Source organism: Manihot esculenta, chromosome 13 (assembly GCF_001659605.2).
Source record: "Manihot esculenta cultivar AM560-2 chromosome 13, M.esculenta_v8, whole genome shotgun sequence".
Taxonomy (NCBI): Eukaryota; Viridiplantae; Streptophyta; class Magnoliopsida; order Malpighiales; family Euphorbiaceae; genus Manihot; species Manihot esculenta.
The window spans coordinates 14,634,267-14,658,924 of NC_035173.2; the positions used below are offsets into that span (position 1 = coordinate 14,634,267).

Here is a 24,658-nt window from a genome sequence, read left to right on the forward strand (position 1 = left end):
TTAATATTTTCGAGACTAGATTGATGACGTGACCGAAATGAGAATGAGTTGTATTTAATTAGAATCTGTAAGAGAGAAAATGTGAGGTGGTTGTGGGTGTTCACGGCAACCACTCTAACGTTCAAGTCGATTGTCTCAACGTTCAAGTCGATTGTCTCAACGTTCAAGTCGATACATCGAGAAGAGAGAATATAATGGAGTACTAAAAATTTTAATGTCTTAAAATAGTGTATTTTTGTTTTTATGATTTTTCTTATTTTATACTGAAAGAGGTAGAGATGAATATGATATTATTCTGATAATTCGGCGGTAATGTGATCGTTTGTTTAATAAAAAATATCATCCAATGATAGGTTCAAGTTAGTATCAAGAAGAGAGAATATAATGGACTACTAAAAATTTTAATGTCTTAAAATAGTGTATTTTTATCTTTATGATTTTTTTTTTTATACTGAAAGAGGTAAAGATAAATATAATATTATTCTGATAATTCGGTAGTAATGTAGTCATTTGTTTGATAAAGAATATTATTGAATGATAGAGAATCATGTGATTACAGGTATAATAAAGATATATTAGATTATGTCTAACAACGATAATTTCATATAAAGACTTGAATCGTTGAAGGAAGGGTGCGTCCAATTAAAAATAACCCAATGCGATTCAAGTTGCATTCAATTAAAAAGTACCACATTTTGATAAATAATTTTTAGGTCTCTTCCTTTTAATGTACACGTCTTTTAGCTCGCTATTTCGCATTATTTTATTTAAAAAAATTTAAATAAATTTAAATAAAATTTTGAATATTTTCATTTGTTTTAAAATAAAAGCTTTGTAAGTTAATTACAAAAGAATAAATTTTTTTATTCTAAATAAAAAATTTGATAAAAAAATTGAATTATTATGAAAATTTTAATTTCAAATAAGGGTGAAAGACTATTTTTTGTCAAAAACTCAAATTATTTGAAGGAAGTGGAGGTATCGAATCGAATTAATTTAAAAGTTTAATTTAACTTTTTTATTAATTTTAGTTTAGTTTGAATTTTAATTTTAAAAATTTTAATTATTTTAATTTAATTCGATTATAATAAGAAAAAATCGAATTGAACCGATCAGTAATAATAGTATATTATTTTTTATAATATAGAGATATTAGACCATAATTAAAATTAAAATATTTCAATTAAATTTTAAAATATTAAAAGTATAGTGTAAAAATAAAAAAAGTCTATTAAAAATAGATTTTATAGACTTTTTTATTTTATAAATACTTAAATTTGATTTAATTTTTATTTAAAATTAATTCGATTTAAATTTTATAAATTATTAAATTTTAATTTTTAATTTATTTTGTTTACTTTAATTTTAAATTAAATCGAATGTTCACGACGAATCCCATGCTTCAAAACACAGTAAGCAACTTTGTACGCACAAAAAGCAACCTCGCAGTGGGGACTTGAACAAACAGAAGCAGTTAGGATTCTAAAGAAAATAACATAAAATCCTCCTTCTTTAAATATTTCCAGCATGGGAAAAGAATCTTACAAATTGGTGATATTCTGGGAGCAATATTGATGGAATCAATTGATGGGACTAATATTCATAGAAGTTTATGGATTTGAGTTGTATTTAATTTATTTATAGAATCTAAAATTCAGTTTCTTAGATTATTGTTTGTATTGATAATTAATGCATAATTTTTAGGTCTGATCATTAAATTTGAATAATTTTTTGTCTTTGTGGTTGAATATATTTTTGCCTCAAAAGTTTAGTTTTATGGGTTTCAATTTGCTGGGATTTTTATTTTCATTCATCCATTTTAATGGACTACAGCATAAAAAATGAGTTATTCTTTTGGATTATTTTTTAAATTTATAATTAATATCTCACTTTTTACTTTTTATTTCATCATTTGACTTGTGAAATTTTTTATTGAAAAATAAATAGTTGCATTTTAGAATAATAAATGATATTTTAATTGGCTATAAAATTATAAGGATTAACTAGTTAATTTCACTAATATCCAGAATTCCTATAATAATTTTTTTTTATTTATTTATGATTCTACATCTCTATTAAACTTGTTAAAAGGAAAAAAAAGAAAAAACCTTAGACATAAAATGCTATTTGTTAACCTTATACCTTACAAGAGAAATGAAAATGTAATTTATTTTTTCCAAAATTGAATAATAAATGTACTCTGTAAAACAAAGATAAATAAATAATACAAAGAAATCATAGGGGCTAGACTCGAAAATATAGAAAGTCGTGATCTAAATTTTCTGGAAGCTTACGTTGAGAAGGGAACTTGGGAAGCAAATTAGCGATACGTTTTGCCGTTTCCAAATACGATTTGTGCTTATTGATTATAATCTCACCCTCATTAGAACCAGCAAACGGCATGTCGATACTCTTTGGTTTTCCTCCCACTAGGTTCTTGAATGCCTTTTTCTTCAAAGACCAACTTCCACTTTTGAAATTGAAGTTATACAAAGCAAGGAATCGCTGGCCATAAATTGCTATAAATTCCAGAGCTGCTAGAATGAACTCAAATTCCTCATTGGACATGTAGTATGGGAAGCTAATTCTTGTCCATCCTGGCTTTACTCCATGATCCCCCTGCCCACAACAATAAAAGCTGATTCCATTTTTGTGGAATAAGAAAGAAAGACTCAAAATTTACTGTAACCCACTTTTTTTTCTGGACTCAGTAAGAAGAAAGAGTAAAAAATTTACCTTTTGTATGGCAGATCTGAAAGAAAGGGAGCTAGTTTCACTAATGTTGAGCAAAATATGACCATAAGGACCAGCACAAGCACACCCACCTCTAGCTTGAATGCCAAACAAATCATTAAGCAAAGATGCAACAAAAGCTCCATGAAGAGGCTTATCTCTCTTGTTCCCTGTCTCTGCCCACATGTAAAGTTCTCTTTCCTTTCTCTCTCTAAATTCACCATCTTCCATTTCACTTGAGGGAGAGTTTGTGGTAGAAAATATAAGAAAGGACAATATAGCTTGTCTCTTCACACTTGTGTTTCCCAAAACCCATATGTTCTTGTTGGACATCAACCTCTTTAATGCCTTTTCTATGTAATAGGTTTCTTGTTTGTCAATCATTTGATAGCCTATGTATTCTTTAACCCAAAAAGCCAGTGCTGCTCTAATTATTTGGATTATTTGAGGAGTTCCACCATTTTCTCTTTCCTCTATCTCTTCATAATATAATGTGTCCTGCAAAATTTAATTGCATATTTTATTTCTCATCAGTAATTTTTGTATTCCTTACTATCAAAACATTCTATATATAATATAAAGACATGTACCATTCAATTTTATATATATTTTACTTTTGAAAATTTTAAAAATGGATAATCAAATTTCTGAAAATAAATGGATATACCTTTTCATTGAAGCCGTTGACGTAAGAAACAGTTCCACCTCCACAGGTAGATGGTGGAGAAGACCTCAGCTGATACAGAGCTTTACTCATCAAAAGGATTCCAGGCGATCCAGGCCCTCCAACAAACTTATGTGGACTAAGGAAAATTGCATCATAGCCATCAATCTCTCCAGATCTCATCTCAATTTTCACGTAGGGTCCACTTCATGCATAACAATCACAAAAGAACAAAATGTTCAATACAACCGCCAAGTTAGACAGAAAGGAAAAAAAAAAAAAAAGCCGCCCTAATAAAATAATAATCATATGAAATTATATTTTATATGAAAACTAAATTAATAATTATTAAGTTAAAGTGAGATTTATAATTTTAATTTTTAAATATTATTTTTACTCGATTCATATATTTTTAAAAATTTATTAAAATATTTTTATATTTTTTATCTGTAAATAAAATAATCATTTCACTTATTTGTGTTATTAAAAATATAATAAAAAATTAAATTCCTTTTCTTCTCTTCCTTCTCTTCTTTTGTTTTTTTCTTCCTTTCTCCTTCTTTTCTTTTTATCTCCTTTTTCTTTAATTATTTTTTAATTTTTTTTTAATTCTTTATTTTTTAAAGAAGAAAAAGAGAAGAAGCAGAGGAAATTCTTCTTCTTCTTTTCTTCATCGTCTTATTCTTCTCATTTTCTCTTCTTTTTTCTTTTTTTTCTTTTACTTCTCCTTTCTCATCATCATTTTTTCTTTTTCTTTCTTTTTTTTTGTTTAAAGAGGATAAGGATAAAAAGAAAAAAAAATAAAAATATTTTAATAAATATAAAAATAATAAAAATATTTTAATAAATATGAGAAAAAATTAATAAAGTTATAATAAATTTTTAAAAATATAAAAATTATTTTATTAATAATAGTAATATTTAAAAACTAAATAAATAATTTTAATTAAACATAAAATTAAATTTTAAAAATTTTCTCTTTTCATTCTTTATTTATTTTTTTAAAAAAATATAATATAAAAATTATTTTGTTGATGAAAAAAAATATTTTAATAGATTTTTAAAAATATAAAAAATGATTTAATAATGATAATATTTAGATATTAAATTATAAATTTTTTTAAATTAAATATTAGATGTTGTAAAAAACAGAAGAAGAAATAAATAATATAGAATTAATATGAAGTTGGAGGTGGGTACCTTGCAGCAAAATCAAAGCACACAAAAGCTCCATATTGGTGAAGAAGCCTAGCAATTCCTCGAGTATCTGAATAAATGCCAGTCACATTACTGCAAGCAGAAAACGACCCTAACATCGGACGATTGGCATTTCTATAGAAGTGAAGTTTTTCTTGGAGAGATTCCATGTGTATCAAGCCATTGTCATCTACGCCAATCTCTACAACTTCAGCTAAGCTTTGTCGCCATGAGAGGAGGTTGGAGTGGTGCTCATAAGGTCCAACAAACACAACCCATCTTTCTTGATCTGAAATGCATTGAATTAGCCTATCCCTCAGAATAGACGTCACAGCTATGCCCATCACCTCTTGCAGACGTTTAATAGCTGCAGTGGTGCCTGAGCCACAGAACATAATTGCATCCTCTTCTCCCCCTCCTAAGCTCTTCTTTATGTATTTAGTTGCCTCTTGAACCATTTTTGTTGTTCTGTGCCCCACGTAACTATCGCAAGTGTGTGTGTTCCCTGTTCATTTTTTAATAACCACATTGCCATAATAGTTACGAAACTGTCTAGAAAGTCGAATGAACGAAAAATATATATAAAATGAAATTCTTCTTAAGAAAAAAAAGAAGAAAAGGAAAGAAATATCAATACCATAGAAGGGAAGAACGTTCTTAATGATGAAATTCTCAATATAGCGAAGAGATTGGCCGGAGGCAGTATGATCAGCGTAGGTGAGTTTTCGTTTACCAAAGGGAGAATCAAATTCTACATTATCGCCTATGATTTGAGAGCGCAACCAACCGAGTCTTTTCTCGGAAGAATTACTCTTGGGCACACCCATCTCCAGAGTTCGAAACGATTCAGATCGATGGCAGAGATCACTGAAAGATGAAGAGGAAAAGCTACCTGTAAATGTAGCTGATTTGGTTCTTGTATGAATTCTGTCAGTGGTTGATGATCTCAGTTCTACTGGGATCTCTTCTCTTGGTATGGGCTGTTCTAGCTCCATTTTTGCGCAATTTTAACAATGGGTAGTTTGAGAAAGAAAAAAAATATGTGGCGGTTAGAGGGAAGGTTGAAGAAGATGAGGAAATGATAGAGACTAGAAATGGGTATTTAAGAGTTGAATGATGCAGCGTATTTGACCCAAAGGGCGGCAAAAAGTTAGGTCTTTGGCTGTATTGGAGATAACTATTAAGGAATTCAAGTGGCTTGCTTTTCTGCCTCTTGTTTACGAGAGACGTTGTATTGGCTTTCCCTGTTCTTTTGCGTTTCTTAAAATCTTGTACTATTCAAAATGAGTAACCACATACGACATTTCTCTTCCCTTTTCTTCTAAATATTCCTAAATTATAAATTATTTTCAATTTTAAAATTATAAATTATATATTATTATCAAAAATAAATTCATTAGCTTCAAAAATAATTTAATGATATGAATTATTTAATTTTAATGCATCATAATGAGCAGTGCATATATTAAAGAAAACTTCTAGTTCGGTCATTATCTAGTTTAAATAGTGATGTGAACTAGTCAAACTTGTAACTAAACCGGTCAATGAATTCCATATCACCTTTTAAACTAGGTTGAATTTATATATTATTAAAAGGTCGGTTCCCTTTCCTGAACCAAGATTGAAATTAGTCCGGAATTAAATTGATTTATAATTTTCTTTTGTTCAAAAAATGTATTAGTTGAATTCATTTTACATAAATGAATTATGTATTTTGATATATAAATAATTAATACTATTATTGTTTTAAAAAGTTTAAATTCACGCTAAACCATAGCCGAAACCAAACTCTTTTATTTGTAATCCTTTTTCTAACCATAATCATTTTTAACCTAAAACTGTTTGAAACCAAAATTATTTTGAACCAAAATATTTAAGAAAATTGATGTAGTAGAAAATAAGCTGAAAATGATCGATCAATTTATAAAAAAAAAAAAGATAATTGGTGTTTACGTGTATCAATTTTGACGTTCAAATCAGTAAATTATCAAAAAGAGTGAGCGCAAGTATGTTGCTTGTATTTAAGAAGAGTGTGTAAAAATACACACCTTTAACTATGTGTATCTTTTACTTTTATACTGTAAAAAGTTGGAGTGAGTTAGTAAATCTTCTAAAAATCTTATTGGTATCAGCTAGTGAATAATGGATCCCGCGATTATAGGCGTAATGAGAATCTGCTGTATACTATCATTTAACGGTAACTTGTGTCATAAAATACTCGACCAGTTTATGAGAGCGTGAGCCTTCTGTCGTTTCGAGTATTGACCATTATGATGTTCGGGCCTCCTTTCTTATAGGTGAGACTTCCGTGACCGAGTGTTATAGTTTATTAGGGTCTTGTCATGTGACTCTGCCATATGGTGACAGCTCATGATATACTTTAGGTGAATATTGTGTCATATCAGAGGTCCCTCCATCGATCTTCGACTTTTTATATTCAAAGATTACAATTTTTTTTATGGTCTTAGACATGTGGATGCACGAATTAGCTCTCCATACCCACGTTTTTTCACCTATTCTGAACATAAATTCTAATTGCCTTACTTCTTGAATCGCATTTAAACCAGCCGTCAAAACAATAATATAAAATCTCCTTTCTCCTGCGATTACCACTTTTGCTCTCTATTGCTTCCTTTTGCTCTAAAAAGACTTGACCACTCGGTTTTTAACTTTCTCGTTTTCTAAAGGTAATTCCTAATTCTGCTCCTTTTCCATATTTTTCAAGATGAATAGGACTTCTTTGTCTTCTTCTTTGTCTTCTTTATTGTCTTCTTCTAGTGGAAGTTTAACCTTGAGTTATTCCTCCGGCGGCCCCATCTGCGCTCCAACTCCCATCGTTCTATTGAGGGCAGTCCATGATGATGACAGCCTCCTAGCAAATGATATCCCATCTGTGCTGACTGAAAGAGATGTAGATTGCTTACATGACCATTACTAGATCTCTTGAGAGATCTTCCAAGTCTACAATTCCCATTCGAACGTTCGCGTGGATGATCAGATCCCTACTGAGGGTACCATCATGGTATACAAAGAACAGTTGAAGGCGGGTCTTCGGTTCCTAATGGACCCTTTTTTTTTAAGTCCTCTAATTTTACAAGCTATCAGTCACCCAACTGCACTCAAATAGCTGGAGGATTTTGGTGGCTTTTCGCTTTATCCGCTTCAATAATAATATCGAGCTAAGCATTGCACTCTTCTCTCAATTGTACTAGCTGGATACACAAAAAAATAAAGAATTTTGGTTCTTCAGCGGGAAAAAGCGCCAGACCCTTTTTGACCGGATACCATCCTCTTTGAAGCGTTAGAAAAATAAGTTTTTCATCCTTCGCCACAATGTATCCAGGGTTTTGGAAAGTTTCGGACTGACTGGAACATATACGTGGAGCTTTGAAAGGATGGGGTCCAGGCACGAAAAGATAAGATAAAGGCTTTAGACTTCCTCTAGAAGATAGCCTCAACCAAAAGAGTGGATATTAACATGGCGGTGAGTAATGCCACCTTCTCCTAGCAAAGTCATTACCAAGCAAAACAGGCTCGGTTCCCTCAACCACCTAATCTCCTAAACTCTCAGGAAATCGTACCTTACACTACAGAGTAAGAGCAAGATATCTTTTCTTTCCAAATTTTGTTCCCTTTAAACTACCTTACTTACTCATCTTTTTCTCTTTGCAGGTATGGCTAGCAAAGGGAAGAATAAGTTCGCTCAAGTGGCACGCGCTACGCTCAAAGCGTACTTTTCTATCTGCTTCTAAGAGGATCTCTTCTACCAAGTCTGCTGATTCTGGCTTCGTATAAGAGTCTGGTTTTTCCAGGAGATAAATCAGTACCATTACTTTCCCGAGGCTTTTTGTAGAGTTCTTGTAGCATTATTATGCTGACTTCTGGCTGCCTCGAACTAGTAACTTTAAATACAAAGCACCCATGTTAATTATTATCCTGTGGCAGTTTAAGACTGAGCGATTGAGTATTATATTATAGGTGAGTGAAATATCTACCATCGCAAATTCTGCATATAGCTCCCACTTGTACTTCTCATTCCTCAACACAAGTGGGAGATTAATAGTACCAAGAAATGCCACAGTTTTGTCCTCTAGCCCTACTAATGAGTAGGAAACTTTAACAAGATTGTTTTTATCTAAACCTAATTTGTTAAATACTTCTAAAGTGAGAATGTTTATGGAACTATCTGTGTCAACTAAGACTCGCTTCACATCATACAAGTTAAATCGAACGCTTATGACTTGTGGGTCATTATGCAAAGATTTTGTCATCTATCTACTGGCCCAAATTTTATCTCTTGCTTCGTCCATGGTTCTTACTCTACAGATAGGACATCCTTAGGGGCATGCTTGTTCTTGCCCTTACAATCATTAGGGCCACCTGTAATCACATGTATAACCCCAATAGGGTCACTATCAACAGCATTTTCGAGAATTCTTACCTCAGACTCGAGTCTCCTATCCTCTCTGTCTTTTCTGGAAAACTTTCAAAGTGTGTCATCCCTTATCAATCTCTCAATTTCGTCTTTTAACTATCGGCATTTCTCAGTTATGTTTTCATGAACTTTATGGAATTGGTAGCATTTGTCCTATCTCACTTGCTGGCTTTATTAGGATTGAGCTTAGAGGGCCATTTGACCTCTTTGTCATTCTTCTTCATCCACATCAAAATATGCGTTCGTGAGTCATTTAAGGAAGTATAGTTCTTATACTTATCTTGGTCGTCCCTCCCTTGGGACATGGGATAATTATTTCAATCTCTCTCATGGCCTTGCCTTTCTGGCTTCTAGGTTTTGCTTTGACTTGTCCTCTTATCCTCTCTCTGCGCTTGGACTTTATCATCCAATCGAATGTACTTTTACGCTTTGTCCATTAGCTGCTAATAAGTGGCTGCTGGATTCTTGATCAATGAATTCATAAACTTTATGTTGCGAATCCCTTTCTTTAATGCCTCGCATGCTATCTTGTGATTCAATTCTTCTATCTGTATTGCTTTAGCATTGAACATGAGATAAAACTCCTTAAAGAATCTCCTTCTCCTTGTCAGATCTTTCATAAGTCTAAGGAGAGTTTTTTAGGAGGTGTACAGGTAAAAAACTTAAACTTAAATAACATGGCAAGTTATGTAAAACTGTGGATAGAACCTAGACTTAGATGCTGATACAATTTCTCGACCAAACCTGTGAGGGTGGACGGGAAGACTCGACATAGTACAAAATTATTGATATCCTAAAGCTACATCATAGTCCGAAAGATTGTCAGATGGCTTCTGGGATCTACTGTCCTATCATACTTGTCCAAACTGGGCAGCTTGAACTTAGTGGAAAAAGTTTCTGCAGGAATTTTCTCTGATGGGGGTGAAGCGTCATTTAAGCCATAATCTTTCTTTTGCTCCTTCTAGTACCTTTGTACAGCACGAACCAACTTCTAGTCAAAATCTTTTGGGGCCTCGTCCGATAACTCCTCATGCTCTAGTTTGGCCTTTCCTTTGGGCTGAGTATGAATTGTCTCTGTTCGAGTCTTTGGGGTCTCGAAGGAAGTTTTCTCCCTTATTCTGGGAGTCATGAATGAGGCCTCTTTCCGAACTTTATATTACTCAGAGAGTTGTTTGCAGCTTTTTAGTATATTGTACCATCTACTTATTATTTAGATTGTTGAGGTTTGCCTCATTGAATATGGAAGGAGTGTTTTATCCACTACTAGGGGTGGAGGAGATGTTGGCTCCTCTGTTGGCAGCAGACTTAGTAATAGCTCGTAAGTTTTCAGCCATTTTAAGGGTAAAATGATGGAAATGGAAAGTGCTTTGACTGAAAAAATAGATAGAAAGCTAAGTTGAATTTATCTCAAATGAACAAGAACTCTATAGGTATCCCGGCAATTGAACCAAATGATGCGGCCGAAAATGAGCTAAAAAGGATTGGTCAATCTGCAAAAGAAAGAAAGTGAAGTGGTTGATGCCTATGGCCAGCCACTCCGACACTCAAATCAGTAAATTATCAAAGAGAGCGAGTGTAAGTAGATTTTTTGAGTTTAAGAAGAGTATATAAGAATGCATATCTTGAACTCTATGTATATTTTGCTTTTATACTATAAGAAAATGAAGTTAGTGAATTTTTTGGAAATCCAGTTGGTACCGGCTAATATATAAGAGGTTCCGCGATTATAGGCATAATGAGGATCTGCTGGATACTATCATTTAACGGTAACTTATTTCATGAAAGGCTCGACCGATTCATGAGTGCAAGTTTTCTGTCATTCCGAGTATCGACCATTATGATGGCCGGTCCTTCTTTTTTAGGTGTAAAACTTCCATAATCGAGTGTTATAATTTATTAGAGTTTTATCACGTGGTTTTATTATATTGTGATAGTGCATAGTATACGTTGAGCGAATATTGTGTCAAATCAAAAATTAATTTTATTTTTTTATAAAAATAAGTGGAAGACATTAAAATAATGAGAAAAAAAAGTTAAAGAAAGCTTTGAGCCTATTTACTTATAGACAGATAAATTAATTTTTAGAAAAAAATGTTAAAAATACAAGAGAATTTGCGTTTTTTACTCACATCTACCAGTGTTAATAAATGAAAGAACTGCAAAATTAGTTTCACATTTTTTCAACGATGATTTTAGTAAAATTTAGAATTATAATAAAAAGTAATTATTTTTTAAATATAAAATAATGAGTCTTCTATAATAAAATTATATTACAACAATATTTTGTGATTATGAAAATTAATTGTACGTATTTTCTGAAAAATAATTGAATAATACAAAGTGAAAAATCCAAAATTAAAATAAATACATAAGTTATTATTATAAGCGAATACATTGTTTAAATGTTTTTCTTGGTTCTCTACTAAATGAAAATTAAATTAATTTCTATGTGCCAGCAAAGCAAAGGGTGTGTGTATGTTGGAAGTGTCCCTAATAACAAATGCTGCAATATAAGGCACATTGGAATCGTGTTTGAGATTAGTTTTTGACCTTTGGAAGTTTTTGCTTTGGAAGAAATTGGAAAGAGTGTTGGATGATGTCAACCACCCAATTAACTTACATCTTTTTTTAGAAAAAGTTGTTTATAAAATGCAGATCTAATCTGTGATTTTAGGCACTTAGTTTTTGCCTGTGAACATTGGCAAATATTCCCATCTTTTTTCTAGCACGTGGGTTAAAAACTAAAATCTATTGAATTTTTGGACTGGAATAAATTGGATCACGAATAAGGCGTGCATTAAATTTGCTGCCTTCCATTAACTAAAATCTAGTGGTATGGATAGCGTCTCCATTGACATATATGTTTTTAATTATTTTTTCTCGTTTACTTTCTCCCCGTGTATTTGGATAATTAAAAAAATAAAAACGTGAAGGAAAGAAATGTTAATAGATATAAAAGATAAAAATGTAATTTTATTAAAAAGTATATATTTTTTTATTTTCTCCTACTTTTTTTTATTTTTTCTCTAAAATGGAGATAAAATAATTATGAAAAACTAAAATTTATTTTTTTTTCTCCTATTTTACCCATATCTATTTAAATCCTTCAATTAACTTATTTTATTAGAAAAAGATATAAAAATTATTTGAAAGGCGACTTCACCTTTAGATATTAATAAAAAACATGTATTGATTTTTTTTTTCAAACAGTTTTTATAATCATCATGCTCATTTTTATTTAAAATAAAAAAATACTATAACTCTGTTGAATCTCGGATTAATTGTGAAAAGGGATAACGTGCTCTTTATATGAGTCATAGACACTCTTCATCCTTATTTTAATTTTTGAGATGAATTGGTCTATTTCAAATATGTCCGTTATAAAGTCATAGGCACTCCTCCCTTTTAAACCACTTTTTAGAGCAATTTAGATCTCATCTAAATTGAAAAGTGTGTTGAATGCCGCGTTAGTTATAAAAATGGATAATGTGCTACTTATATGGCTACAGACACTCCTCCATGTGTTGAATGCTATGTTGATTGTGAAAATCGATAACGTGCCTTTTGTATGGTTATAAACACTTTTATTTTTAAAATATTTTTTGGAGTGATTCAGATTTAATCTAAATTTAGCAGATTCCTTAGATTTTCTGCCTTGTTCTCCCTCCACACGAAGTGAAATCATGGCTAGCGCGCGATTATGCAGTGGCTTATCCTTCATCTTTGTTCTGTCTAGCTTTTATTGTTTTAGTCCTATTTATTTATTTTTTTAAAAAAAACTTGTGCTCAACTTTGTAATAAAACTGTGGGCCGAGTGGGCCCAACTTGCAATTCACTATCATCGGCTCCATTTGCTCGTTCTTTTCCCGCCAAACTAAAGCAAGAGCCCGCCAGTGCCGGATATTCATTTCTCTCTGTTGCTCCCGCCCCCTTCAAAGCAACTACAAAAGTTTTCCTCAACTTTCCTAGAGACCAAACAAGGAAGAAACGATCTGACAAGAAGGGAGGCGAAAATGAAGGGAGGAACTGTTCAGATCAATTGGCATGGCACAAAACCTGTCCTAACCCTAGACTTTCACCCCATTTCCGGTCTCCTCGCCACCGGCGGCGCCGACTTCGACATCAAGGTACTATAAAATCATAATTCCTAGCAGATTTCATGGTTTAATTTTGCATACTTGTGCCATTTTATTTTTCGTATGTGATTTTTTTTTCCTGCTGTTAGTAATCGATAAGCATTTGCCTTAATGGAATTAAAGTGCGGGTTTGGAATTTTTTTCTCCAAAATAAAAAATTATCCCGAATATATATATTTTTCGAAATTGGCCATATAAAGGTTCTTTTTTTTTTTCTTGAGTTTTCTGTTATGTTAAAATAATTCAATTTGGTGGAATGGAGTTCAAACTTCCAAAATTATTATAACCTTTGTAGCCATAGTAATTTTGCACTAACTGCTATTTTTGCTATGATGGAAATTTCAGCTTTGGTTAATAAATTCAGGTGAAGCGCAGAAAAAAATCCCAACATCTACTTATCAAAATAGCCTTTCCCACCATTGTTCTGCTGTGAATACTCTTCGTTTCTCCAAGTCCGGTATTAAAATTTCGATCCTTAATTTATTTCTTCTTTTCTTTTTTAGAACAAGTAATTACTACCAGATGAAAATTTGTGGGCTAATTAAATGTAGGTGGCATACTATAGTACCACTTACCACTTCTTTGGGTTTGTGTGTTTTCATTTAAATCATTATCCTTATTTAAATGACAATAACGCTTTTTTTATATAAATCAGATATCATAATCTCAAAGCTTTTAATATTATTGTTTAGTTAACTTTGATATGTATAGATTATGCTAAAATGGGAAACTGATATTTTTATCCTATCATGTTTTCTTGTTGTAGGACTGCCAAGTTCTTAACTTAGGTGTTATGTGATGTTTTCAAATGCACAAATAACCGCTCTCACAAAATGAACGAAATAAAAGAGTATCCTTGTGTTTGGTACTGATATCAACTTACTAGCTTTCTGGTGATACCTATTCAAACCTTTTCTGTAATCCTTCTCAATCCTCAGCTAGCATTTTATCTGCTAAAAATAGGATTTTTGGATAATATTTCTTCCCCTACTTTATTAATACTTTTGTGAGGGAACCATTAAGAAATTAATATTGGTTTATAAATTGCGCATTATGTGCACATTGCATCCAAAGTGGGTGATTGACCTGGTTGCATTAGGTAATGAGCTAGCAAGTCACCTGGTTGCATTAAGTATTGAGCTAACACGGGTTGTTCTTCATGAGTTCTAATAAAGTATGAGGAGATAAATCCTACCTTAATGATCCCATTTGATTGCAATTTGTTAGTGATTGAATTTTTTAGTGTGTGATAGGACAGCATGTTAGCCACTACTGTATGATAGAAAGCACATTTATCTTGTTCTGTGGGTTAAAGGCAATTTGGCACCATTCCAAATTTCCAATCCCTTGTCTTCTGAACTTAGTCTTCTATATGTACTATTTCTCTAGTATTAGTGTATCCACATAGAGGGACCGACTCACTGTATCTTCCATAAAATACTTCAGTAATCTTGCTTACTTCATCTTTATTATAACTCCTTTTCTTTCTTCATTTCAAATAATGCAACTCTTCATACAATGCAGGAGATCTACTTGCCTCCGGTGCCGATGGTATGTCTTAAGTTACAGCAGCTTTTTGTCGTTCCAGTTTAAAATATAGCCAGTCAATTTTCGGAGATAACTATCTAGGCAATTTGGACAATACATAAATATAATCTCTGTGCAGGTGGGGAGTTGATTGTATGGAAGTTACACTCTACAGAAACTGGTCAAACATGGAAAGTTCTCAAGAATTTATCGTAAGCTCTTTTCTTTAAATGTATTATTAGGCAGCTACCTGCAGCCTGGCCATATGCTAATCAAATATGAGCCTGTTAATTTGAGCGGTCAAATTTGGATCATGATGTGATTTACCTTTATGGTTTTGATATGATCCTAAAGTTGAATTCACATGTAATCTGTCATACTGATTGAATTTAGAGGAATAATGTAATATTTATTACACCAGTATTCAATACAAAGAACACTACTTTGTCTTTGTTGAGATCAAACCATAAGAAGTAAACATGAATAATAATAATAATAATAACAATAACAATTATTATTGTTATTTCTTTTTTTGTGTGTGTGTGGGGGGGGGGGGCATGGTGTTTTGGCCAACATTCACTTGTTATCAAGTCAAACCCAAGATTCTTGAACACATTTGTATCTATTGCGCACTACGAGCACTGGTAATTTATCTTCATCTTTGACTGTATGTATTTTGGTTTCAATATCTGTTTTTACCTTCTTTTGGGCCAGCTTTCATCGCAAAGACATTTTGGATCTGCAATGGTCTCCTGATGGTGCATTTTTGATCTCTGGATCAGTTGATAATTCTTGCATCATATGGGATGTTAACAAAGGCAAGAAAGACAATAAAGACCTTTGTGCAGATTAATTAGAGTGTTTTGGTTGTGGATTTTCTGATTCCTCTTTTTTCCTTTCCCTTGTATTGTCTTTTCTTCTTCTTCTTCTTCAGGTTCTGTGCATCAGTTATTGGATAGTCATTTCCATTATGTTCAAGGTGTGGCTTGGGATCCGTTGACCAAGTATGTTGCTTCTCTTAGTTCAGATAGAACTTGCCGAGTTTATATGAACAAGCCTCAGTTAAAAACAAAAGCTGTTGAGAAGATGAATTATGTTTGTCAACATGTCATTGCAAAGACAGAGCACCAGTCTGCAGATGATTCTAAGGTGGGAATTACATGATTATATTCATTTGCTGCAGATTATAGATGGTTTTGTTACCTGTTATAAACCTCATGCATGTTTTGAGATGCAGTCTTCAAAAAACCATCTCTTTCATGATGAAACGTTGCCATCTTTCTTCCGAAGATTAGCATGGTCACCTGACGGATCATTTTTACTTGTGCCCGCAGGTACTGACCCAAGAATAATGTCCGATCTATTAAGAAGTCATTAATGATACTTTTTCTATTGCTTTATTACACACCTACTTCTCCTATTTTCATGAGCAGTATTGTTATTCTTGCTTATATAACCTTAAGCTGTAACTTTATCTTTTCTGGGAAAATGATTTTGTTGTTTAACTTTACTTTTAACTTCACCAAAAAAAGGGATCCTATTCTGTTTCCTGCAATTGCAAACAATCTTATGGTGATGACTAGTCTCAGAATCGATATATATTTTGTTGAACCTTCATTTTTCTGATTATTTTCTTGCTTGTCTGGGTGGATTGCTAGGATTTGCAATATGATTCTGTGGGATTGCTTTAAACTTGAGCATATGATTTATGAAGCTGTTTGATGTGATTGTGGAGATGCTAATTTCCTCTTCCATTTTTTTTATTTATTTTCTAGTATTTGGAATGTGATTTTAAACGTTGAGCATATGGTATATGAACTTGGTTGATGTGGTAGGTCATAGCAGAGATGCCAATTTCCTCTTCTTGTTTTCTTCATTTTATTTTATTACTAGGATGGTTAGGTAAGAAGTTCTAAATTTGTTGATATGGATTCAGTATTAGTAATTATCTAATTGTCATAACCTAATCTGGAGTCTAAAACGTCTATAGCTTTTCTATTTATGGCTGTATATGCAATATGATTATATTTTCCTTTTGGTGTTATTTACTCTTGAAACAAATTTGGCATTGCAGGTTCTCACAAAATACCACCTGCATCAGATGCAGTAAATACTGCTTATGCATTTTCCAGGAAGGATTTCTCAAGGTAAGACGTGCAATTGAACTGAGTATTTATTTGTATTGGCATCCCACAGTCAAGTTTTGAAGTCTCATCTATCAGAATAAAATCCAATTTCTGTAAATGCAGAATGAGCTAATATAATTCCTTGTTATGGTTTTCTAACATTTAGCACTTGAAAATGTATTCAAAATTTCAAATAATGAACTAAATTAAGGAAACTTACTTTATCTCGGATTCATTTTCTTTTTCAATTTTTGTGATATGCAGGCCTGCTTTAATGCTCCCTGGTGCTAGTAAACCTGTCGTAGCTGTTCGATTTTGCCCCATGGCTTTTAGCCTGAGGGAATCGGACTCAGGTATCCATTCTGTTTGTTTTATGGAATGGATTATAGCTGATCAAAAGTGTGATGTTTAACCTATTTGCCTTTATGGACTTGTGCAGCTGGTTTCTTCAAGCTTCCGTATCGCCTAATTTTTGCAGTGGCTACTTTAAACTCCTTGTATATCTATGATACAGAAAGTGCTCCTCCAATAGCAATCTTGGCCGGTCTTCACTATGCAGCCATAACTGATATTGCCTGGTGAGTTTTATGATTTAGATAGGTACTCACCCTCCTAACTCCTAAGAATTAAAAATGAAGAAGAAAAAGAAGAATTATAAATTCGATAGAAACATACCTTTATACTCCTCCTCTCCCCCAGACCCAACACCCCCCACCCCCCAACAAAAAAAAAAAGAAAGTAATAATAAGACTGATATGAGTAGAAAAAATTTGCTTCTATATCTATTGTCTCCTGTTGTAATGTTAACAGAAGTTTCATAGTAGACAAGAAAATGCAACAGAATTGCAACAAGATTTTTGCCTGCATCTTTCTCTTCATAAAACTAATACATAAGACAAAAGGCTTTGGTTCTCATGAAATTTTTTCTACTTCAATGCCTATCCTTTGGATGATTAAAATATCAAAAATTCATTCCCATTTTTTTCTCTAAGGTCATTGAGTGCCCAGTATTTGGCTGTATCTTCTCAAGATGGTTATTGTACTTTGGTAGAATTTGAAACCAATGAACTGGGATTGCCCATCCCCTTAGCAGGTTTGCTGTTATTATTGATTTATATCTTTCTTGTTTGTACATCAGTTTTCTTCTGCACTTACGACCCTTAAATATTCTTTTAGTATCTGCTGCAGAGCACAAGAAAGACCTGGTTCATGAGAATAAAAGCCCTATTATTGACAAACGAGAGGAAATAGTGATCGAAACACCTGCAGATGCTGGTTCCATAGCAGAGAATAGCAAAAAGACAGATGTGGAGAAGAATGAAGGGAAACAGGCATCCCCTAGCTCAATTAGTATTCCTATCTCAAATAAACCTGCCAAGAGACGAATCACCCCTATGGCAATCGATCCAAAATAATTGTTCTGATAAAAATTTATTGTTAAATTTTTGGTAAGTCCATATTTTAATGTTAATATTTTACAGGATGGTCATCAATTGTTATCATTATTTTTTTTTTCAAATGTGAAATGTATGATTTGTGGACACCACTTTTCATTGCTAAGGTTAGAAATGCTGTCATTCACACTAGAGTTGGAGCATTCTTTTCCGTTCACTCCTTGGTATATGTACTTTTTGTTCCTTTTGTAATTGTTTTACTTGTGAGAATATATGTTAGAAAGTAACCCGCACATCCTAGTGTTAAACTAGGTTTTTTTTTTCACTCTTTAATTTTTATAATTGGTACACAAACACATCTCATTTATTTTTATATTGACTGAATTATGTATTCATATGTTGATTCTAACAGGACTGGTTCTTGTAAAATTTGTAGTGGAAGTCAGGTCAGGCCAAGATGCTGCTTTACTTGAGAATTTGAGTGGAAATGTGAATGTACAGCAGCCAAATTTTTGAAGTTGTAATTATTAGAGAATATGATCTTGTGTGTTCTCTTGCTCACTTGTTAAAACTTTGTATAACCAATAACCCATTCAATGAGATAGGCTTCTTTCACAAATACTAGCACCAGTCAGTTTTGTGGATGTTTAATTGATCGCCGAATGAGAGATAATAGAATGAATCAGGGAATCCTAGAGGTAGAAAAACTATGAGCCTGTTTTCATGTAGAAATTTTTTTTAAACAAATTGGAAAATAGAGTTTTATATTCACGTCAGTTTTTCAATTTTTTAATTGGAAAATTGGTTTTTTAATTTTCTAACATTTAACTATAATTTAAAAAATAACTTTAAAATGTTTTTCTACAGTTTTTATTAATAATAAAAATAATGTTTTCTTGCTGTTTTTCAATTAAAAAATAATAGGATAATTTATAGAAACATCTTTGAAATTTGCAAAATTCACAAACTCGTTTTTCATTAAATTTTGTGTAACAATTTAATTCTTGACTTTTATTTTCATCTAATAAAATGGTACCTCCCATGAAAAAAAATATTTTATTATGAGTCGACTATTATCAATGAACATGTAATTTTTATTGCCTAAAATACCTTTCAAAGTGATGGGAAGGTGCTGATGCTTCCCTCTAATACCCATTATGTGTATAAGGGTAATAAACACCAGAAATTTCATCTTTTTCTCTATTGAACGTTTGCTTTATTTGTCAGGTAAATGTTATTCCTTCTTTTTTTTTCTTGATTTTGGTTGATTTTCCATGTCTTTTCATCTTCTTTCATTTTCATCTTCTTTTAGCTGAAAATGTCGATAACATGCGGGTCTTCATCACTATTCGATTGGGAAGGTAGATACTTGAATATAAACTGCAAATATGAAAAAATGGCAACTGTCAAAATATCTGAAAGTGACAATAATAAGAATTGCTTATATTATGCTTGCCGAGATAACAAATGCGACATTTTTCTTTGATGGTGTGTTGCTGTTAGTAAGTTTTCAACAAGTAAAGAAACTGTGAAATATGGTGTTAGGCAAATGAATTATGGTAGAGAAATTATTGAATTGATGGATGAAGTTCTAAGTTTCAAGCAAGAAAACAAGATGATATTATTGCAGTTGAATGCTATTGAAGCATGTGTGGGTGACTTGAAGGTGCTGGTTGCATTAATTGTGGGTGTTGGGTTTTTTTTATCCTTCTTATGTTGTTGATTGTTGTAATGGGTTAATGATATTGTCAGTTAAGGACATTTTGAGGATCTTTTATTATAGATTACGTACCATCAGTAGTGCCTTTTGTCAGGAGTTGGTCATATGAAAAGTTCCCTGTATTTTAGTGTGAATAGGTTTTAAGTAATTAAATGAATAATTGGCTATATACTTATTCTATGATTGTTGATATGGATTTTTGCCTTTTGTACTGAAAGTAGCTTAACTAATCTTTTATGGTTATATTATTTTGAAAGAATAACATATTTAAAAGGAGGGGCTAAATTATTATACAATATATAAATTTAGGGGCATATTTAATATGAACATGAAAATCAACAGATCAATTTGTTTAATAAAATTAAAATGGAGGGACTACTATATTAATATCTTAATAATATAGGGACTGAATTGCTATGTATAAACAAGTATAATATAGATATATTTGAAAGTCAATGACACTTCTCCTTGCTTGAATCATACAAAATAGATAAGGAAGAGCATGCTCTATATAGTTAACAGAGGTTAATGTAATTTATTATAAAAAATATGTCTTAAATATACAAACCATGATATTTGCACATATACTAACTATACTCCTACAAAGGGAGTGTTTACATATAAAACTGTTCATATTGCACAAAATAATTTTAATAATATCCACCATATCCACATCACACAAAAAAGATCCAAAATGTATCAAAAAGTGAGCTGCACATATAGCTATTGCAAATTAGCTTCATATCAATTTCTTTGCCATGAAATCTACAAAAACCTTCAAATCTTCAAACGGTCCATATTTATGATTAATAAAAAGTTTCAAAAAGTTCAAAAAGTATATGCAAATCCACAATTTATGTAAGTTAGATATATATTCATTTATTTTCTACATAGAATTAACTTATATTCATTTATTTTCTACATAGAACCCTTCATAATAAATATAAAGATCATAAAGACATCATGCCAACTAACTATTGTCACTTTGTTTATCTAACGATTGCTTGTATCTGCATTAACTTATGTTCCCTGTTTAAATGGAACATATAAATGAGCGAATTTAATATAAATATGTTATTTGAATACAACAACTACATAAATATTGGAAAACATAGACCATTTCTTTCTTGACTATCCATATTTCGTTGTGTCGATTGCTGCAATTTTAACAAATAATATCAGTATGTATAATTACAAAAGATAATTTGTTTATAATTATAAAATAAATTAAGTTAAATTAATTTAACATACAATGGTATGAACAAGTACCCTTTGACGTGTGTTTATTATGCTCAAACTCTATGCAATTTGAACATATCGTTTTTGTAATACCCGGCTAGACTCCGGTATCGGAATTCCTACCGTCCGGTGGAATCTCGGATGTCGGAAGCCTCTAGAAGGGTAAAACCATGTTTTCATAAAATGTTTTAATGTGTTTTATGTTTTAAGCATGAAAGAAAATGAGTTTTTGCATGAAAATAGCATTGGAGGAAAACTCAGGTTCGGCCGCCGAACCTCAAGTTCGGCCGCCGAACATGCATGCGTTTCGGGTGTGCTTTAGGCCCCCGAAAGCATAAGTGAGGGAAGTCTAGGTTCAGCCGCCGAACCTCAAGTTCGCCCGCCGAACATGGCATGCATGCGGAGGCACATTCGGCCCCCGAACGTGGTCTGGCCAGCCACTATAAAAGGGTCCCTTAGCCGAAAACGGGCGAGCTTTCTTCCCCTTTTCGGCCAAGGTGAGTCTCCGCCGTCTCTCACCCATCCTTGACGTCTTTCCTCTAGATCTTTCGAGATTTTCATTTGTTTTAACTTTGTTTTGAAGATTTGAGCTTTTGAGCAAAGTTTTGGAGCTTGGAGGTTCAAGAACCCAATCTCTCCCAACTCCGAGTTTTTGGTCGTCTCTCTCGATCTTCAAGAGGTAAGAGCCGATCTTGAGCTCGTTTTATGTTTTAAATAAGTTTTATGCAAGATCTATGGGTTAGAATGCATGTTTAGGTTATGGTTATGTTTATGGGTATAAATGTGTGTTCTTTAGCAATGTGGATACTTAATGTGTTGTAGATGGGGTTTATGATAGTTTGAGGCCCCTAGGAACATGTATGCTTGTGTTTGTGTGTTGTAGAATAGGTTTGATGCATGTTTGGAAGGTTTGGAGGCGAAATGAGCAAAAGGGAGCCAAGTTTCTGCCCTTTGCCAGAAACCAGGTTCGGCAGCCGAAGGACTTTCGGCCGCCGAACATGGCTGGGGAGGCAGCCTTTCGGCTGCTGAAGCTTGCCCCCGAAAGGAGACTTTCGTCTCTGTCTGGCAGTTTCGGCCGCCGAAAGTGCCACCGAACATGCATGAGTTTCGTCTCTGTCTGGGAGTTTCGGCCGCCGAAGGTGCCGCCGAACCCGCCTGACTTTCGGCTCTGGAGGGACTTTCGGCCGCTGAACCTGCCGCCGAAAGTGCCCTGTCCAAACCTCTTTTGCATGTTTTTTTATGGTTGTTTCACGATGTTCTAGGGGGTTTTTGGGGAGTAGTTTATGGTTATGTTCAGGTGTGTTTGGTCCCTCATTTGAGTCCACCTGTGTAGGTTCGGACCCGAGGAACCGAGGACCCCAGCAGTGAGTTCAGCTGCTTCGGTGTTGTCAGAGTCAGCCAGAGGTGAGTGGAACTAAACTTAATCTTTTAAATTGAGAAATTGAATGTTTTATCATGTTTCATGCATCATGATTATGTAATAGGATGATTGCATTAGTTTTCACGAATATGCTGCATTGCATCGATTGTTGTTGATGTGGGTGAATATTGGATGACCCAATTAGTCCATGACAGGAAGACCAGGACCCCATTCTACGGCCTGGCACGGTTATGAGACTCGAAGACCAGGAGCCCAGAGGCGGCCTTGGGGCAATGGTAAGTAATGTATGTTATGACAGGAAGACCAGGACCCCATGCTACGGCCTGGCACAGAGTTAGCTTGGACTAATTGGTGACAAGTTCACCCAACCCTTATGTGAATTGTCTGTGTTATGATGCATTTCATAGAGCATAGTGTTAATATGTTTTACAGTTCTGCTCACTGGGCTTTTAGCTCACCCTTCTCCTTTTACCCCCAGGCTTGCAGGTACAGGATAGAGCAGGAGTCCGGATAGAATAATGAAGTTTTGTTTATGTAATAGCTAGCAATGGACATGATCAAATTGTAATGTAAAGTCTTAATTAGTATAGTTGTGTAATGAGATGATGTATATAGATGTTAGAGGTGTGCTTGACCATAGATGGTTGTTATCCCTTTTATTACATGATCTTAGAGATTTTTATGATGTTTATGTAAACCAACTCAGCATATGTTATGTCACCCATTGGGGGCACAGATGAGATCCCACAGAGGGATCAATGTTATGTTAATGCATATGTACAGGTTGAGTTTGGTTGATGTATATGGAAAGAAAAGTTTTAAATTTTTTTATGCATGTTGTTGATCATGTATGGGATTATATAGGTTTACAGGTTTCATGTCAGGCTTGCTACGGGTCCTGGCGGCCTTAAGCCGATCTGGATCCTAGCGCCGGTAGCGGTCCGATTTTCGGGTCGTTACAGAATGGTATCAGAGCCCTAGGTTCATATGGTCGGACCTAGAGTGTCGGGCTCATAGATGTCATAGAAGGTCAAGCACAATAGGAAAGATCATGTCCACTAGGATAGGATGTGGAGTCCTGTCTTGTATGATAATGTGAAATGCCATGATAACATGCATGTGCATTAATGATATGCTATGATATGTGATGTATGTGATGCGGGTTCATGTGTGCCCACATGAACCATATGATGCTAATGGTGTGTTGTGTGTACTGTTTTTCAGAAAACAGGATGAGGGGAACTCGTCGATCAGCAAGATTGACTGGAGTGCCACCTGAGGATGAGGGCACGAGCACCCGTCCTCCAGCATTGCCTAGGGCAATGTCTAGTAGGTCTAGCAGAGACAGAGCAGTTAGAGACCCTAGAAGGTCTTTGGATCTGGGTAGGAGCAGATCAGTTAGAGGAACAGTTCAGGGAGAAGCGTCAGAGGACATGGGGGATGATATGGATGTAGAGCAGAGGAGGGATGGCAGTCTGGGAGTTAGCATGTCAGAAGAAGGAATGGGAGAGTCCCAAGGAGGCACTCAGGCCTCGGGATTTGTTCAGCCACCCCACTACCCACACTTCTCACAACATCCCGGGTATTCGATGGGAGGTACATCGGATTACCCTAGCTTCACCCCTTATCCCACACAGATGCCATACCCACCATACTACCCACCATATTCACAATACCCAATGTATCCACCTCCACCCTATTATCCAAATCCAGCAAACCCTACCTCAGAAAATGTTGCACCACCTCCACCACCTACAGAACCAGCAGCCCCAGTTACTCAACCTTCTAGACCTAGCTCAGCCAGTGGGAGCAAGGTCAAGATGACCGATTACATGAAACTGGGTGCTCCTCAGTATGAAAAAGGGGATGACCCATTTGTGTATCTTGAAAGGGTTAAAGTGATCACAGAGGAGATTGGGGCTGATGACAGTAGAGCCATTCAGATGGCCGGGTTCACGCTTAAGTGCAAGAAGGCACGGGAGTGGTTCAAGAATTATGTGAACCCGAGAGTGGACAGCATGTCTTGGGAGGAGTTTGCAAACGAGTTTGCAGGATGGGCTTTTCCCGATAGTTCAAGGGAGCTGAAGATGATAGAGTTTGAATAGT

At 33.9% G+C, this 24,658-nt stretch overlaps 2 protein-coding genes across 8 annotated transcripts; one reads left to right on the forward strand and one right to left on the reverse strand.

Moving 5' to 3' along the window:
• Positions 1–2,151: 2,151 nt before the first annotated feature.
• LOC110629500 (probable cysteine desulfurase) lies at positions 2,152–5,685 on the reverse strand. 2 transcript variants are annotated; one of them, XM_021776500.2, is made up of 5 exons: positions 5,232–5,681; positions 4,598–5,099; positions 3,401–3,602; positions 2,737–3,231; positions 2,152–2,619 (listed from the first exon to the last, which is right to left on the reverse strand). In XM_021776500.2, exons 1-5 carry the CDS (start codon positions 5,587–5,589, stop codon positions 2,245–2,247), a joined length of 1,932 nt encoding a protein of 643 aa, XP_021632192.1. In that variant the 5' UTR covers positions 5,590–5,681; the 3' UTR covers positions 2,152–2,244. The 2 variants fall into 2 exon arrangements, with proteins under 2 accessions (XP_021632192.1, XP_043805373.1); XM_043949438.1 differs by having other exon boundaries at positions 2,437–2,638; positions 5,232–5,685.
• A 7,184-nt stretch (positions 5,686–12,869) lies between these two features.
• On the forward strand, positions 12,870–18,969 carry LOC110629568 (chromatin assembly factor 1 subunit FAS2). Of its 6 annotated transcripts, none has more exons than XM_021776592.2 (13): positions 12,871–13,156; positions 13,511–13,622; positions 14,690–14,716; positions 14,832–14,904; positions 15,407–15,510; positions 15,627–15,841; positions 15,930–16,026; positions 16,767–16,839; positions 17,083–17,171; positions 17,258–17,396; positions 17,811–17,911; positions 17,995–18,266; positions 18,625–18,969. In XM_021776592.2, the coding sequence occupies exons 1-12, from the start codon at positions 13,043–13,045 to the stop codon at positions 18,231–18,233; spliced, it is 1,383 nt and encodes a 460-aa protein (XP_021632284.1). In that variant the 5' UTR covers positions 12,871–13,042; the 3' UTR covers positions 18,234–18,266; positions 18,625–18,969. The 6 variants fall into 6 exon arrangements, with proteins under 6 accessions (XP_021632287.1, XP_021632284.1, XP_021632286.1 ...); XM_021776594.2 differs by having other exon boundaries at positions 18,649–18,969; XM_043949289.1 differs by lacking the exon at positions 18,625–18,969 and adding an exon at positions 18,380–18,537.
• Positions 18,970–24,658: the final 5,689 nt, after the last annotated feature.

Excerpts from the sequence above, each read along its gene's own strand:
- LOC110629500 (XM_021776500.2), bottom strand. The coding sequence starts at position 5,589 with ATGGAGCTAGAACAGCCCATACCAAGAGAAGAGATCCCAGTAGAACTG. Across the intron at positions 5,100-5,231 it reads GAACGTTCTTCCCTTCTATG|GGAACACACACACTTGCGAT; the intron begins GTATTGATATTT and ends AAAAATGAACAG. Across the intron at positions 3,603-4,597 it reads TGCTTTGATTTTGCTGCAAG|TGGACCCTACGTGAAAATTG; the intron begins GTACCCACCTCC and ends TTATGCATGAAG.
- LOC110629568 (XM_021776592.2), top strand. The coding sequence starts at position 13,043 with ATGAAGGGAGGAACTGTTCAGATCAATTGGCATGGCACAAAACCTGTC. Across the intron at positions 15,842-15,929 it reads AGTCTGCAGATGATTCTAAG|TCTTCAAAAAACCATCTCTT; the intron begins GTGGGAATTACA and ends TTTGAGATGCAG. Across the intron at positions 17,912-17,994 it reads ATTGCCCATCCCCTTAGCAG|TATCTGCTGCAGAGCACAAG; the intron begins GTTTGCTGTTAT and ends ATATTCTTTTAG.